The 15221-nt window shown below is 38.2% G+C and overlaps 1 protein-coding gene across 6 annotated transcripts in view; it reads right to left on the bottom strand.

Annotated features, from left to right (window-relative positions):
- Positions 1-15221, bottom strand: part of si:dkey-205h23.2 (CUGBP Elav-like family member 6) — a 139490-nt gene that overhangs the window by 43692 nt on the left and 80577 nt on the right. For all 6 annotated transcript variants that reach the window (XR_001808761.3, XM_017423614.3, XM_017423618.3 and 3 more), the window contains exon 3: positions 6229-6277. Coding sequence is in view for 5 of the 6 variants with exons in the window: in XM_017423614.3 (XP_017279103.1) it covers positions 6229-6277 (49 nt within the window). In the remaining variant the exon portion in view is untranslated. The remainder of the gene's footprint in view (positions 1-6228; positions 6278-15221) is intronic.

The raw sequence follows: 15221 nt of genomic DNA, 5'->3' as shown, positions 1-15221 counted from the left end.
ATGGATGGATGGATGGATGGATGGATGGATGGATGGATGGATGGATGGATGGATGGATGGATGGATGGATGGATGGATGGATGGATGGATGGATGGACCAGCTGTGACACTTCCCTGGCTGATTTTGTCTTTCTTTTTTTTTTTGTTTTGTTGATTTGTAAATCAAGTTCAATTTTCTGTTTGTTTGTTCATTTGTTCTTTAACCAGCATGGTAAAATAAAATTGTCACATAATAATGTACATTTATGTACTCGACCAAACAGCTAAACATACAATATTGCATTCTTTGATCAAAAGAGGAATCTATCCAGTTTGCAGTAAGGTTAAGCACTGACATCAAGCACACATTTAAACTCCAAATGTCAGTGCTAAAGTCAATATCAGTCACATCAGATAAAATACCTTGAAGGTTATGACAAACATATTATGGCTGTTGTTCCACAAAGATGGATTTAGTCATGCTCTCGGTACGTTTGTATTGCTCTATCTTTTTTCTTGTGAAAACATACTTCTTTAAAGTCGTTTTTTTTGTTTTGTTTAGTTTTTTTTCAAAGAATATTAAGAGTGTAGAAGTTGGCCCTTTGATTTGTAACTTATTCCCCTGCAGTGAAGAAGAATAAATGGCTTTAGTGCTGAATAATAAATGGCCTCTTTCTGGTGTGAGTTTGCTGAGTAAACTTTTCTTCAGCCGAGCTTTTGGACTTTATGTGCCAAATTAAACTGGTCACAATACATCAGTACTACTTTGCAATTGTGTCTGCCTTTGCAATCATCACAAAGAGTTAGACTTTCCTCATTTTACTCTTCAAATATTTCTGCAAGGCATATATGATTTCAAGGTCCTATTCAACTCTGTTATTCAGTTGTATTATGCTATAGCTGATGAACAACAACAGTAAAGGTGCACTCAGTGTCCACAAAATGATTCAATCAATACAAAAAATAAAACAAAAGTCACAGGATAATAATGTTTGGAACCATAATAATGTTCAAAACCATTACAAGAATTTTTGTTATTGGCATTAGCAAAACCAGAATGTATTTTACAATATGTAATACTTGGAAAATAGATTGAAGTAACAGAAAGTGAAGCTAAAATTCCTTAACAAATACCATATTTATTTTACTTTTGTGCATTAAAAACAATACTTACACTCTTTATATAAGAATTAGTCCAAAGAGAAAATAATAAGATGGTCAGTAATTCTAGTCCACACATAAATTATTTACTTGTTTTCCAAGCGTAACAATGAATGTGTCTATATTAAAACCAATATGGATATATATTAGTGTAGAAACAAGAGTATGGAAAATGTATTGTGTGTAACTGAACATCTGTTCAGCTGCAAACCTAAGACACCAGAATACTTTGTATTTTTTACAACACACTCAACTACCTGCTAAGTCCCATTATAACTCTAGCCTATGTTTAGTTTCTACCCAACTAAAAAAAAAAGTAATTAGACCCCATCCCAGTGAAAATAATGAGCAACCAAACACTAAACCTTTCTCCTGCTGGTCCCTATCAGATGCATGCAAGTGGATTATCCAGTATAGTGAGTTGGTAAATTGATTAATCAGTAGAGAACAAACATTCAAATTGTCAGTGAATCAGACATGTTGAGAGGATGCAGGTTTTGTGTATGTAAAAGCATTACTTTCAGAGATTTGGTATGCATGGTTAAAAACAACACAAATAGTTTGTTGCAGATTCAGGTTCAGTTTTATTATACTGAAAATATAGTCTTTAAAAAATGGGTTCCATCAAAGGGTAGAAATTTAAGTTATGAAGTCATACCTTCAAAACCTAAAATTAATGGGTCAACCATAGAAATTCCTGCGATCTGAGTCTTTTTGCAGGGCACACAACCACTGCTAGAGTTCTTGATTTTCAGAGTTTTGTACAATCATGTCCAGAGGCACAGAGGGATCTTTTGGCTTCATTTGCATGTAAAGTGGTGTGCTCTCCTCTCTGGGTATGAAATGCCCCCAGACAGCCCCTCCCATGTGGCCTGCCATAGTGAGCCAGGCAGCAGCCTTCACTCTTCCCAACCTGCTGGCGTAGGGCATGACAGCACAGTGCATAACATCTTAAGGTCCTGTCAATCTCTTCACCGCCCAGCCGAGGTCAGCCTTCTGAAGAGCAGCAGGTTGGCAAGGACAAACATGACCCGTTCAAAAAGACTCCCTTCAGCCGGTCAGACAAAAGGCATGGACTACTTATTAAAAAGGCTCAGCCAGGGCTGCTGAGTAGCAAATACCGCCATTGCAATGCTCATGGAACTGCATATCCAATAAAACCAAAGTGTGGGGAGCTAATAAACTAGGGTAAGAGGGCCACATAGACAAATGCACTGAGTGGCACATTGTGTAAAAGTCAATGTTGATGGTGCTGCATTTTGGAACAGTGTTGAAAACATCTTATCAGAGTTAATAAAAGGAGAGAGTGTCACTGGCTGACCCATCATCTTTCTCATCAGTGTGGTCTCCAGTCGCACAGCAGTGGTTTGAGGAGTGGGACCTGGCTCCAAGATTGTGTTTAGATAATGGCCATCTCCAATCATAGATAATCTGGCCCCATCTTTTCTTCACAGACACAGCAGCAGACAAGGTCAGGGGGAAAAAGATTCCTGGCGAGGCGAGGCGGAGATAGGGACGGGGCGGCTCTGAGATGATTTACTGCTGAGATTCACTCAGCTGCCTCCATCACCCTCCGTTAACTTTCTCATCCTGTCGTCTCTTCCCCTCTTGCTCTTTCTGTCTTCCATCTCTCACTCTTTTGCATTGCTCCATGGGCCTTGTACTGAGTCCCAGCTCCATCTCTATCATTTGCTATAGCTCCTCATTTGCAGAGTTTCAAAGAAGTATGAAAGGAGGGAGAAAAAGAAGCATGGAGGCAAGGAACGATTAAGAAACAAACTTTTGATCATTTATGTTTGATCTGGGCTGAAGTAAATCAGTTTCAAGTAGAAATGTAGTAATAGCTTTCCTCCAATGACCATAGATCATTGATCAAAAGATTAATCTAAATTTGTTTCTAAATATGTTTGAGTTAAAATTATGAATGAAGGGGGTAAAATTATACAGAAAAACTGATGTTAAGTCTAACAAGTAGAAAAAGAATTTGTGGCAAAGAGGCCAGTTGATTCAAGAGACAAAAATAGACCTAAGGACTGTGAGGCTCCTCTTCAGCCCTTCATTTCATCTTGTAAATTCAAGGAGAAAAATGAAGCAAGACGTGAGTCATTGAAATAGACAGCCAGAGAATCAGCTCTGTGATCCACAATGGCAGCCGAGTGGCAGGATTGTGTGGTGCCAGCACCCTCCCCCGCCCCCCTCAGTCATTTTATGAGCACCGGTTTTACTTCTTATCCTGACACTCCCATATCCCGAGAGAAACTGCGTCTCACAGGGGCAGAGGGAACAAAAGAGGGGCTACTGGAGCGTCGAAATGGAGTAATGGGCCCTAATACCTGCACAGACACGTAATCGAGACCTTGCACAGGTTTCCATGACAGATAATTGCTGATGTCTTTGTAGTGATAAATGTGACTCCATTCTAGAGGTGCAAATGTCCTGGTTCAGCTTTAGGTTTGACAGCCTTGTGGCCCCTCTGGGATTGGTGTACCTGACTGGTCCTCAGCCTCCTACACATGAATCCTATCCCCTTTTTTCTCCTTTAGTCAATCCAAGCTAGGCTGTCTATTTTCCTTTAACCACAAGCCTTCATAGTAAATCTCATTTCATTGTCAGCCACGACTGTGGTTTACTTCCCTGCCTTGTCTGCTGACTTCCTGTTGCCATTAACGGTCAATATCTCTGTTGGGGCCTGTCTGTTTGGTCTTATTTCATTCCGTGCTGTGTCCTATCCTGTCCTCCTATATAGAAAGTTCATCTGACAGACTAGCAGGAGCTGTGCCAGCCTAAGAGCCCTCTGTATTTCATTCACGCTGCCTGTTCATCTCCCTTCTCTTACTCTTGGAAAAAAAAGGGTAGTAATTGATACTGGGGCCCATCCATCCTCCCCTCTTAAGCCCAGAGATCCAATTTATCTTGGTGAGAATGCTGATTGGCTCTCTCCCAGGCCTTGTCGGTCAGACTTTGCCTGTTTTCAGATGGCCGTTAATTAAAGTGTCGCCATGAAAAAAATAAGATCTACACTGGGCTGTGTGTGGCAATGGAAATGGACCATCTAATTCACACTTGACCACATAAATCAACAAAGTGGCTCAGACTAATCTGGCCCAGGCAGTCTAAATCACCGCTCAGAAATGAAAGCACAGGGTTGACACAAAACGTTCCAATTAGATCCGATTCAGCCCATGTAAATCTTTAACTGGCTTAATCTGCATTAACCTCAGTTATGTTTCTCACAAATGGCTTCAAAATGATCTAGTCAATCACAGTGTCAGTCAGACTATAGTCAGAGGAAGGAAGCTATGCAACAGATTCAGCACAATGTCAAAGCAGATTTGCATAATTTAGTCATGATTCAAGCTTACAGTACATTTTAAAATCCACTAAAGTTTTACACTGTGTTCAACAGGAAGTCACATACCATACAAATAAAATAGAACTGACTAAACTTAATTTTTAACAGTTTGGTGATGGCACTATTAGAGATATTAGTGTCATCAAGATGGGTAGGTGAGTTGTTCAAGGTTGAACAAAACAAGTTTTACCATCTAAAAATTAATGTAAAAAGGATATGACTGAAAAATATTAAGACAAAAAATCCAGCCTTGAGTGAACAAATTAGCAATAAATGATTTACTTAATTTATTGCTTGATATCAGTATTATTATAAATATTATTATTTACTAAGTAATACACCCGTCACCCACCCACCCAAAAAATCTAAATATCCTTTCAATGAGATATAAGAAAACTAATATAATATTTTTATATAACTATAAAACTATAAAGTTGTTAATTTACTCAATTTAATAAATAATATTAAATTGAAAAAAACAAAATGCAAAATTTAGATTTTTTTTTTTTTACTATAGTTTGCAACTTTATCTCGATCACTCAATGTCGACCACATTTATACTAATTGATTTTTATTCCAAACCACTTCAATACAAACATCCAACAGACTCAAGTGCGGGTGCATGCAAACATACTGTGTCACTGATGTCTGATGTCACCACTCTTTTTTAAGCATTACCGTTTACTGATCTTACTTCGTACTGCATAAAATCCCCATGGGCTTCTCTCAACTTATTGTTTACAACATCCTGATGAGGATTCAAAGAATTAAATAATAACAATAGTTACCAAGACTGGTTAGTAAGAGTTGTTATTATTATTATTATAAATATTTGTTCCTTGTTCAAGATCTACATGTATTAGTTAAGAATGTCATCAGCTTTAACTTTAAGGTCTGACTATTTCACCAAACAGATCATCTGACCAACAATCGATAGTTAAACAAAAATAAAATTGAAAGAAAACTAAATCGTATTTGAATTTTTTTTTTTATTATTTGCCTTTTATCAAGCAGCCTGCCTTGGACATAAAAATAACTTCACTATTTGAATTACAGCAAATATTTTGTATAACTCCAAATCTGATGCTCTTTATGCAAATCAATATGGTTTGCTTTATTCAAAGAATGAAACTGCCTTGTTGCATACTTGTACCACAGATATATATTGAAAACTTTTTAAAAGTGAAAATACTTTTAACACAAACAAAAGGAAAACAAAGAAAAAAGGTAATCTGACTATTGTTAGTCACTAAGTTATGCATTTACTTCTACAAAGAAAGTTTCAGATAGCAAGATTATTTTTCGTTTCTGTTTGGAGCAGCTTTTTTTTGTGATCATATGTTCCAACATCACTGAATATTGCTGAGAATTTTCCTATCTTGTACAGATTTACAAACTCTTAATTGTGAAAACTGCATGATGTCTAGTGATTTATTTTTCTTTCACCCTTTTCTCTCTTTTTACATACTCTTCATGCCTCTCTGTGTTGTCTTTGAACTGCTTTCAGTGAGTGTAAACCTGAAACAACTCCTTTGCTACCACAGATGGGAAGTCAATAGAAGCAAGTGACCTATATTATGGGCTACTCTGCTAACTCCCAGTGTGTCTCAAGTGAGAGGAGAATATTAAGGATTGCATGTACACTGTCCCAGTGTTTTTAGTGGCTGTGTGTGTTTGTGTGTGTGTGTCTGTGTTTTTAAGGGGTGTTCACCAGAGACCAGAAGAAGGTTAATTACCTCCCCGTCCTTCGCTGTCGGCTGGCTTCACCTGGATGGGCCGGTTCATCTGAAGAAAGAAAAAGAAGAAGAGGGAGAGAAAGAAAGAAAGAAGGAAGGACGGGAAGAGAAAGGAAGTCCCAGGTTAGCTACAGACAATAGGAAGTGCTGCTACATACAACCTGTGAAAAGAAAACACTAAATATGGCAATGTTTCTAGCTTCAGTGTCCTGAGTTGTTCCTGCTCTAAATTTAAGAAGTGAGGATGATGTAAAAGAGATAAATCTGTGCAATAGTCAATGCCAGCATGTTTAATTAATCCAGGACAATGTCTCTAGAGATTCCTGAATTCCCCTCACAGTTCAGCAGAATTAGCACTTTTCAATGACAGAGCCACACTGGGTGTCAGATGGCACTTGGAGATTAATGCCATTACATCAGCCACCCTCAGCCCCACCGGGAGAGGTCTTCTCTGGCTGGCCCTTGCTCCTCCTGTCCCCTCCTGGCTCCAGACTCCCAGTCACCAGCTACATCTTGCTCATGCCTGACCCTCAGCAATCCCTCTTCCGCTATCCTCACCCCTCCCTTCCCTCTTGCTTTTTGTACACAGAAGCCCTTTTGGAACTCACACCCATTAAGCTACTGGTCTGGTCAACTAGCTCCACCTGGCTCACACCCCCTTCTGTTCCTGGAAAAGGTCTTTGTGCAGTGATGCCATGAAACAGTCTGAAAGGTTAACAGTGTGGAGTGGATAAATAATCCTGTAGATCAAACGTAAAGATAAAAGTGTTGCCAAGGTAAAATTTAAATAAATTTAGAGTTCTTCTTTACAACCCTCGAATTTTGAGGATACCTGCACACACCTTATTTAGTGTTTCTCTTACTTTTGTTGGCTGCAGGCCTATGTTTCTAACTAGGCCTTTTGGACAGGTTCAACATATGAGTGCCCGGCACACAGCACTGCCCACTCAGATCAGTCAGCTGGGGCAACACAGTGGAGGTTGGGCCCTCAGGCAACATAGCACTTGACAGCAGTTGACATAAACTGGAACCATGGCTAAATATAGACCTCAGAGTGGTGGACGTGTATAAACATGTGTATATGTGGTGACACCCCTACGGACACATTGTACTCCCCTGGCAATATGCTGTGACACTGGAACAAAGCTCAGCAAGATAACAGACACAATGCAAAAGCAAGCACACAAAAGCTGTGTACAAATGCACACAAAGGAAAAAAAGAGTAAGGAAGAATGTGTCAAATTAAATATAAAATGTTTACACTGTTGACAATGTACAGCCTGCAAAAAAAATAAAATAAACAGAAACCTAAACAGTCAGGATTTCAGTTTTCTAGTGCTGGAAATGTTGATGCTTTAAGAAAAAGACTATTTATTTGCTCATTTTAACTCCTAAATAATAATTTTCTCTTTGTCTTGTTCAAGGTTGAGGGATGAGATTGGTGTCCATCCCAGCAGTCAATTGGAAGGAGGTAGGAGGTGGGGAAAAATGGATGATCATCCATTGGGGATGGGGACTTCATGAGATCATGAGTTCCCCACAGGGCTCACGTCTATTGCCTCTTAAAATTATAACATGTGGTAATGAAATTGAAAGTAAAAATTTTTGAAGAACTGTCCAAATGTTTCTTTTAACACCGTAATTCAAATGAGGGCTGGCTCTATAAGACTCTGTGAGAATTGGGTGAATATGTATTGCTGTAATTGTTTGTTTATTATGTGGTTCAAGGGCCAGTGATGCCCCCATTATTTCCAGTTTTGTAAAGCCTTAAGTGGGCAACAGATTCACTTCACTGCTTATATCTAAATAACACCATCAATATTGCACTGAATGTGTTTTATATGAGAGTTTTAGATACAGCCCAAGGAGGCTAAAGCATCAGTGTTTGTGAGCATGCAGCAGGAAGAATTGAGGTCAGTTGGAACATTGTAAGAAGTATGTTCAGAGGTGCTGTGTGCGCATTTTATGTTTGCACACATGTATTGATAGCAGTTCAGGCTAGGGGTAGAAATGGACTCACATAAGAAATTTATGGTAGTCTAAAGTCCCAAGATCCCTGTCCAGTGATCAGTCAGCTTCCAGGTCTTAAACGGCAACGACTGGTCAGAAGGCTTCATTAGTAGCCCCTGAGCCACTGCAGCAACAAGAGTCATTTAACAACTGAAAAGTACACTTGGAGTTGCTAGGCAACCAGGCAGAGGTAGCCAGCAGGCAGTCAAGGCAAGCTGGTCGTTGGTCTGCAGGCTGTTAGCCAACCAATTGGCAATCCTCTTCCTCTCCTTTTTTTTTCTTTATTTGGTCAAGTAGTTGTGAGAGAAAAGAAAAGAAGAAAAACAAAAAAAAGAAAAATTCCTTACTCACACCTTTCAGCATGTCCCACTTTCATGTCCCTTTTTCAAGACTCCTACAATGAATTTTTAGAGCCAGTTTGCTGGAACTTAAGCTCCAGCTTCCTGCCATATTATGACATGCAACTTGATGCCAAATCATGTGCTTATAATAATGTTCAAATGCATATGGCTGGAGTTTAGACCCTTCTCTGAGCTACATTACAGCGTCCTCTACATTCTATGGGGCAGACAGCCAGAATGTTTCTAACATGCAAGCTTGCTGCACAGACATTTTTTTATAAGTTTACTTTATTTTTATTGTCCTTTCTTCCACTCTTCTCTTTGTGACACACACGCAGAAGCACAAAAAGTCTTGGGGCTCAGTAACAGCAGGTGGCTTAGGTGACATTTTAATCCCTTATTACTGAGTGCAGGATTAGCCAACAGATCAAGGCAGAGTTAATTATATGAATTCATCAGAGGCTGGGCAGAGAGGCTGCCTGCTTCCTCCCTTGGGCCAAGACCCACCACCCACACTTTGTGCACACTCAGATGCACACACACACACATACACATATGCACACACACTAAGGAAAATGACAAGTGACAGTCTGTTTCTGATATGCTAGCTTCTTATTAGCATAGCAGTGACAGAGAGTGAAGATACAAACAGCGGAGCCTGAAGAGATGCTGTGAGACAAATGACATCTACCACCTTACTGTTGGGCACAGCCAAATGAGCTGCAAAGATGGTGGGGATGAGGACTACAGACTTTTTCATCCTGCAGACGTGTACATGCCGAGACTTCTACCACCCCCGTCTTGCTTTATCTTCGTCTCCCCCTGCCCCTTTGGCCCCCAAAACCAATATGCTTCCCACCACAGCCCCTTAATGGGTTGATCAATGCTGACAAATAGGCAGCTCATGCTGTCTTGCCGGGGAACTCACAGCTCTGTGCCTCTGTGGTGCTGCACTTAGAAAGCCTATCTCTCTTTCTCTTGATTTCTCCTTTTTTCTTCTTCTTTCCATCCCGTTTTGACTCTTTATATTTTCCTTCCTTCATGCTCTATTTCCTTTATGTCCATACATTAATTTTTTTTCTTTTATCTAATCTCTAGGGCCAAATCTATATCTTTCATTCTGTTATGATGAATAAAAGTCAGCTGCAGTCACGGAGGGATGGAGAACCAACAGGGTGGAAGAGAGGAACTTGCTTACATTTTCCATTAAAAGACACTGTGTAACTTTCCGAGCATGCACTTGTGTGTTTGTGTGTGCATGCATTTCAGTGTATGTGTTATTTGCTGGTGACCAATAACAGAGTGACACAGACAAGGATACCATTGACTTTTGACTGTGTTCGACCATGCTGTGTGAATACCACTGCTCACAAAGAAAGCAGGGGGAAATACAGGCCAAATGCAGGGAAAATGGGTGAGTACTTACTCCACATTTGCTGTATTGTTGTAGAGTTGTTAAGCATGTTAAAACCAATCAAAAATAGACTGATCAAAATAAAATGCATGTGTAATAAAGACGTGATCTGCAATTTGAAATTATTTCTTTACGTCTTGCTTGCTAACAGAACAAAAATGTGTGTGTGTGTGTGTGTGTGTGTGGNGGGGGGTCCTGTTAATTTTCTAATTTTGGGAGCTTTGCAAGAATAAAAATACTAGTACTAATAATAAAAACTGAAAGTTAACATACATTATGTAATCATCCAAAATAACTAACTAAATCCCACAAAAAGTCATTATTTGAGTTTAGGGTTATAAACAGGACAAAGGCCAAAAAGTGTACCTAACATAAAATAAAAAAAAATAAAAAAATGTTCCTCCAAAACCTATAGGTGGTTAAATCCATGAAGTGAAAGATAATTTCAAATGATAGATATGCAAGTTTGTTATAAAAAGGTAGCTTTTCTATACCTAAGCCTTGTTTTAATTACATATCTATGACAATTTACACATCTACAGCAATCAGCGGGTTGTGTCTTTGTGTCATGTTCATACTCTGCAAATGTATTTAGGCACTCCTGCTATTTTACGTCTTTGCTTAGCATTTTCACTTCGCATTTGTTTGGGTTAATTGAAATACAAATAAGATGTGGAGATGACTCATGACCTGCTCAGTTAGTCACATTTCTTCAGTCAGAATATTTAAGCAGCCATGCCAGTCACGCTATTATAACAAGTGTGTCTTAATGAAAAAAAAAAAAAAATTACTATATATTTTTACAAGTGGCATAATAACTTAAAATTAGGATACTAAATGGTCATTTTTTGGTAACTTTCTCATGTACTAACATTTCTTTTAGCGTAACAGATTTAAATTTAATTTGTATGCATATTTCAAACTAGTGAAATTGAAAAAAATATATAATTTACAGACATTTAAAAATTGCTATATTGTTATTTTTATTGCTTTCAGTTTGTTTAATTTAGCAAATGAACAAAGTTAGAGTTGTCTCACTTAGCTACAACAAAACTTTAAATTTAACATTTTCTATTAAAAAAACGCTTGTTACAAGACTTTAAGAGAAGAATTGTAGAAATGTTTGACTCTTTGAACAAATATGTTATCTGTCATAACAGAAACAACATTTCTACTTTGATATATATCTTGGTCATCATCCAAAGTCAGGCTTTACTGCAATTTGAAACACATAAAAACTAATAAAATTATATCTACTATGAAATTCTTAGGAAACTATTGTAAAGTACTAAACATCTTCACATTAAAATGTCACTGTTAAATAAGTATTAAAATCTTGTTGACACTGATTAATTAACTTTGTCCTTGTTATTTCTTCTCAGATCCTTTCAAGTCATCGAGTCTTCTTATTCTCTTCATTAGTCATTCATTGTTTGATACCTTTCAATACACGCCCTGGGTCAGTGCATTCACTGCAGCTTTTGATGCCATTTACAGCCTTTTTTAGCACAACTAAAGAAGGTAATACAATTTGACATTTCTTTAAAAACCAACAAAGAGACAGTGACACTGACCGAAACATAGGCATCTTAATTTACAAACAGATATAAGAAAAAAAAAAAACTCAGTCTAACCTTTGATCATTTTAGAAGCCCTTTGACCTTTGTCTTTCTAATTAGTGCTATTTGAAGTTTAGCGAATAAGGAAAATTCTGTTTCACTGTCAATACTCATTCAGTCAAGTGTCTGTTTAGAATGTGAATTCAAGTGTTTGTTTTGTTTGTTTGGGACACAGTTTTGTTCTTCAGTCTGTTTTGCAGACTTTTCGAACGTACAAATATCTCACCGCAGGCCTATATCACTGGCAAACAAGCTCTCTGATCCCACACAGTCTAAACTGTAGCAGCCCAAATTACTGTTTCCATCACCCATCGCTCACACATCAGGACATCCTGCCCATCATTTCTGTGAGGAAGGGGAAGCACCGTGGGAATGAGTCTTTCCTCAAATAGGTGCGCAAATTCATGGCGGCCACCCTGTGTGAGGCCAGTGAGACAGGAGAGGTTGGATCTGCTGCTTTGTGGGTGAGTTGGAGGGGGACGGCTTTGAGTCGGAGTGATCACACGCTGCCTGTCTCCCTCGGAAACACATGAAGAAGGTGCTGTGTCTGCCTCGCTGTGAGGGAGAGTGAGAAGGGGCGCTGACAGCTCAGCCGAGGGTTGCTAGCGGTGAAATGGAGCCTATTTTTAGCTCTGAGCTCGAGCTCCTATTTTTAAAGATTAGACACTGAAGGTTGGTTTAGAAAGCCAGGAAGGGACAGCAAGTAGTAGAAAGATACATACATACATAAACATGTACAAATATAAAGTTACTCTTATCCATCTGATAGTAATTCCTAATGAGAAGTTTATGTGTTTGTGTTCGGTCTCTGTTATTCTGGTCTCTTTTCCATGATTACCTCACAACTGAGACCCCATCTCAAATATATATATTTAACTGATTTATTTCTAACACTGTATCTCACAATCTTTGGTCCATCTTAACAAAGTCTTGAGGACTGTAACCGAAGCTGCATCCAGAACAGCCCTTTTCTCAGATTTTGTATTTATTTCTATCCCATCTGTAGCCAACAGGCCTCCTGCAGAGGTGGGACAGAGAAGGCCTTACATAGACAGACAGATTTGATGAGAGATGTAGCCATTGTGTTAGCCTCTGCTCCATAAAGTCTCTGTTCTTCCTCCGATTCTACACGGATTGCTGTGTCATTCACTAAAACCAATGGCCAGTGCACTATATTACATTTATTGCCTTTCCTTTTTTTTCCTTTCTCCCCATCTCCCTCCCTCCTTTTGCCGTGAAAGTGAAAGGGGGTGGAAAGAAGGACAGGGTGAGTCGACATGGAGGTGCATTAGTGGAGGGAGGGGGTGACAATTCGACACAGTGAGACAAGACTAACAAATTAGTCAAAGTGACAGGGAGTTTTATGAGGTCTGTTCTTGTGAGGCGAGTGCTCCTCTCTTCCTCTTTCTTTGGGCCGCAGGGACACCATGCTGAGGCAACGAGTGTGTGTGTGAGTGTGTGTGTCTGTGATACATATAAAAGAGAAAAGCCATGAAAAAAAAAAAATTGATTCTTAAGAAGAACAAAAAAAAGGAGAAAAAAGGCATACAATGACATTTTTTTTCAACATATTTGCAGTATGTATCAATAGTTTTAATATTAAAAATGTTGTTATTATTATTAGTAGTAGCAGTAATTTAATCCATAGAAAGTTACATTTTCTTAATAAAAGTCAATACTTAAATTTTGATTTGAAATGCTAATCTCTTATTAAGATTCAACAAAAGTGAATGTATACTTCTAGGAAATGTGACAGAAAGTTATGTTGCAAAAAAAGCAAATAAAATCTCAAACATTTTATCAAATTTCTTATTACTTTTACTTGAATTAACTCACTATAATTAGATATGTTTTTTGTTATTTGATTGTCTTTTAAAATCAAAGTATAAAATTGCTCCAACGTTCAATAAAAAAAAAACAATACAAAGTACAATGAGCTAAAACACAGCTTTGTGGTGAGTTTGAGACAACACATTCAGCTGGTCTGTGGTGCAGCAGTGTTTGTTGGACTCCTACAATTTAAGTGTTCTTCTTTCACTGTAAATAAAATATGTGGCAAAACCAAACAATCCAAACTTATTATAGTAAACACATTTCTTTCAGTGCGTGCACCAAAGCCCAAAAGGTCAAACAGACAGACTCGAGCAGGCAAACACAAAGCCAGAGTAGCAATGACAACAAATAACTCGGCAGCTCCTTTGGACCATCTATCTTTCTGAAAGGCCACAGTACAAATGTTTCTGACCCAGTATGGGAAAACAGTTACAGTGGCTCACAGCATAAAGAGGAGTTGGGAGAATAATAATAAGTGGAAGATAATGACACACCATGCATCTGCCAGATTTATGAGTGTGTATCCCGTGCTACTCCTCTCATGTACCTGCCGGTCGGGTCTGCACAGTGGCCCGTACACACCACACTGCTGACGAGAGGAGTCAGCAGAGAAAAATCACAGAGTAGGAGGAAAAGTTCAGCTGGACTCTCACTCTGCTGCAACATCCAACAGTAGAGCACTAAAGATTGAACACACACACATTCATTAACATACCAGTCAAATAGCCCTGTAAAAAGGATAAAAGGAAGCTTACAAAGGGGTGAATCTGTTGTGAAATCCTAGTTAGAGGGATAAATAAGGTGTAGTGTATGTTCTGATATTTAGACTTCTAAGAATATGTAATGCCATGATCTGTGAGATTTTGTTGAAAATTAGAATTTTGTTTCCTGGTTTTGACTTTTTCATTTGGATATAGTTGTAATTTGACTATATGCAATTTTTTTTTTCTTTATTAGTTTGATTCATTCACTTATGAGTCATTGAGTCATCTGGATTGTGTTGGGGAAGCTCGATCTCAATCTGCATTTTATCTATCCCCTAAATATATACTGTAAACTCCTGGGATTCCTGTTTGTTTTTTTTTGTTGTTTTTTTGGGGGGGTTTTTTTGTTTGTTTTTTTTTTGGGGGGGGGTGTAGTTTCTCATCACTGCTCTGCCAAGCCCTGTCATGCTGCCTTATATCTTTAGTTAACTTTGAATACTATTCTTGGGAGCTCCTTTGTTTCTCCTTTTAATAAACTCTTCTTGTCATCCATCTACCTGCCAGCTTCATGCATGTGTGACACACAGAATGGTTTTGATATGAATCTCTATTATTCCTAAAATCAGATGTTAACACTCCATGTACTTATCCAAATTCTTCCTGAAAAATACTGCAGTGCTTTCCTTTCAGATGAGTTTTTTTAAAGACTACCTGCTCTTTGTTCAGCTGTACCTTTCTTTCAGGAAAGCTTTTTTTTAACAGAGTGTGAAAAAAGATTTTATACCACTGCAGGATGAGGGCAAAAGGACTGAAATGTAGATGATTACATTGTCTTCGTGACATTTGGTAAAACTTACAAATTTCTAGACCTGATTGTTAGATTTTCATCTTCCATTTTTTAACATTAATGCAGGGAACCATTTTTAAAGAACCAAGTATTCACAATGTGTAGTTAAGCTTTGTGAATACACTGAATATTTTATCCAAGTGCTTACTTTAATCTTAAGCAAATTAATTTTGTGAGTCATTAATTCTTTGCTTTGCAGTTAGACAAATAATTGTTTTAAACACT

The sequence above is a fragment of the Kryptolebias marmoratus genome, linkage group LG15, assembly GCF_001649575.2.
Source record: "Kryptolebias marmoratus isolate JLee-2015 linkage group LG15, ASM164957v2, whole genome shotgun sequence".
In the NCBI taxonomy this organism is placed as follows: Eukaryota; Metazoa; Chordata; class Actinopteri; order Cyprinodontiformes; family Rivulidae; genus Kryptolebias; species Kryptolebias marmoratus.
This window is presented reverse-complemented; position numbering and strand designations above follow the sequence as displayed.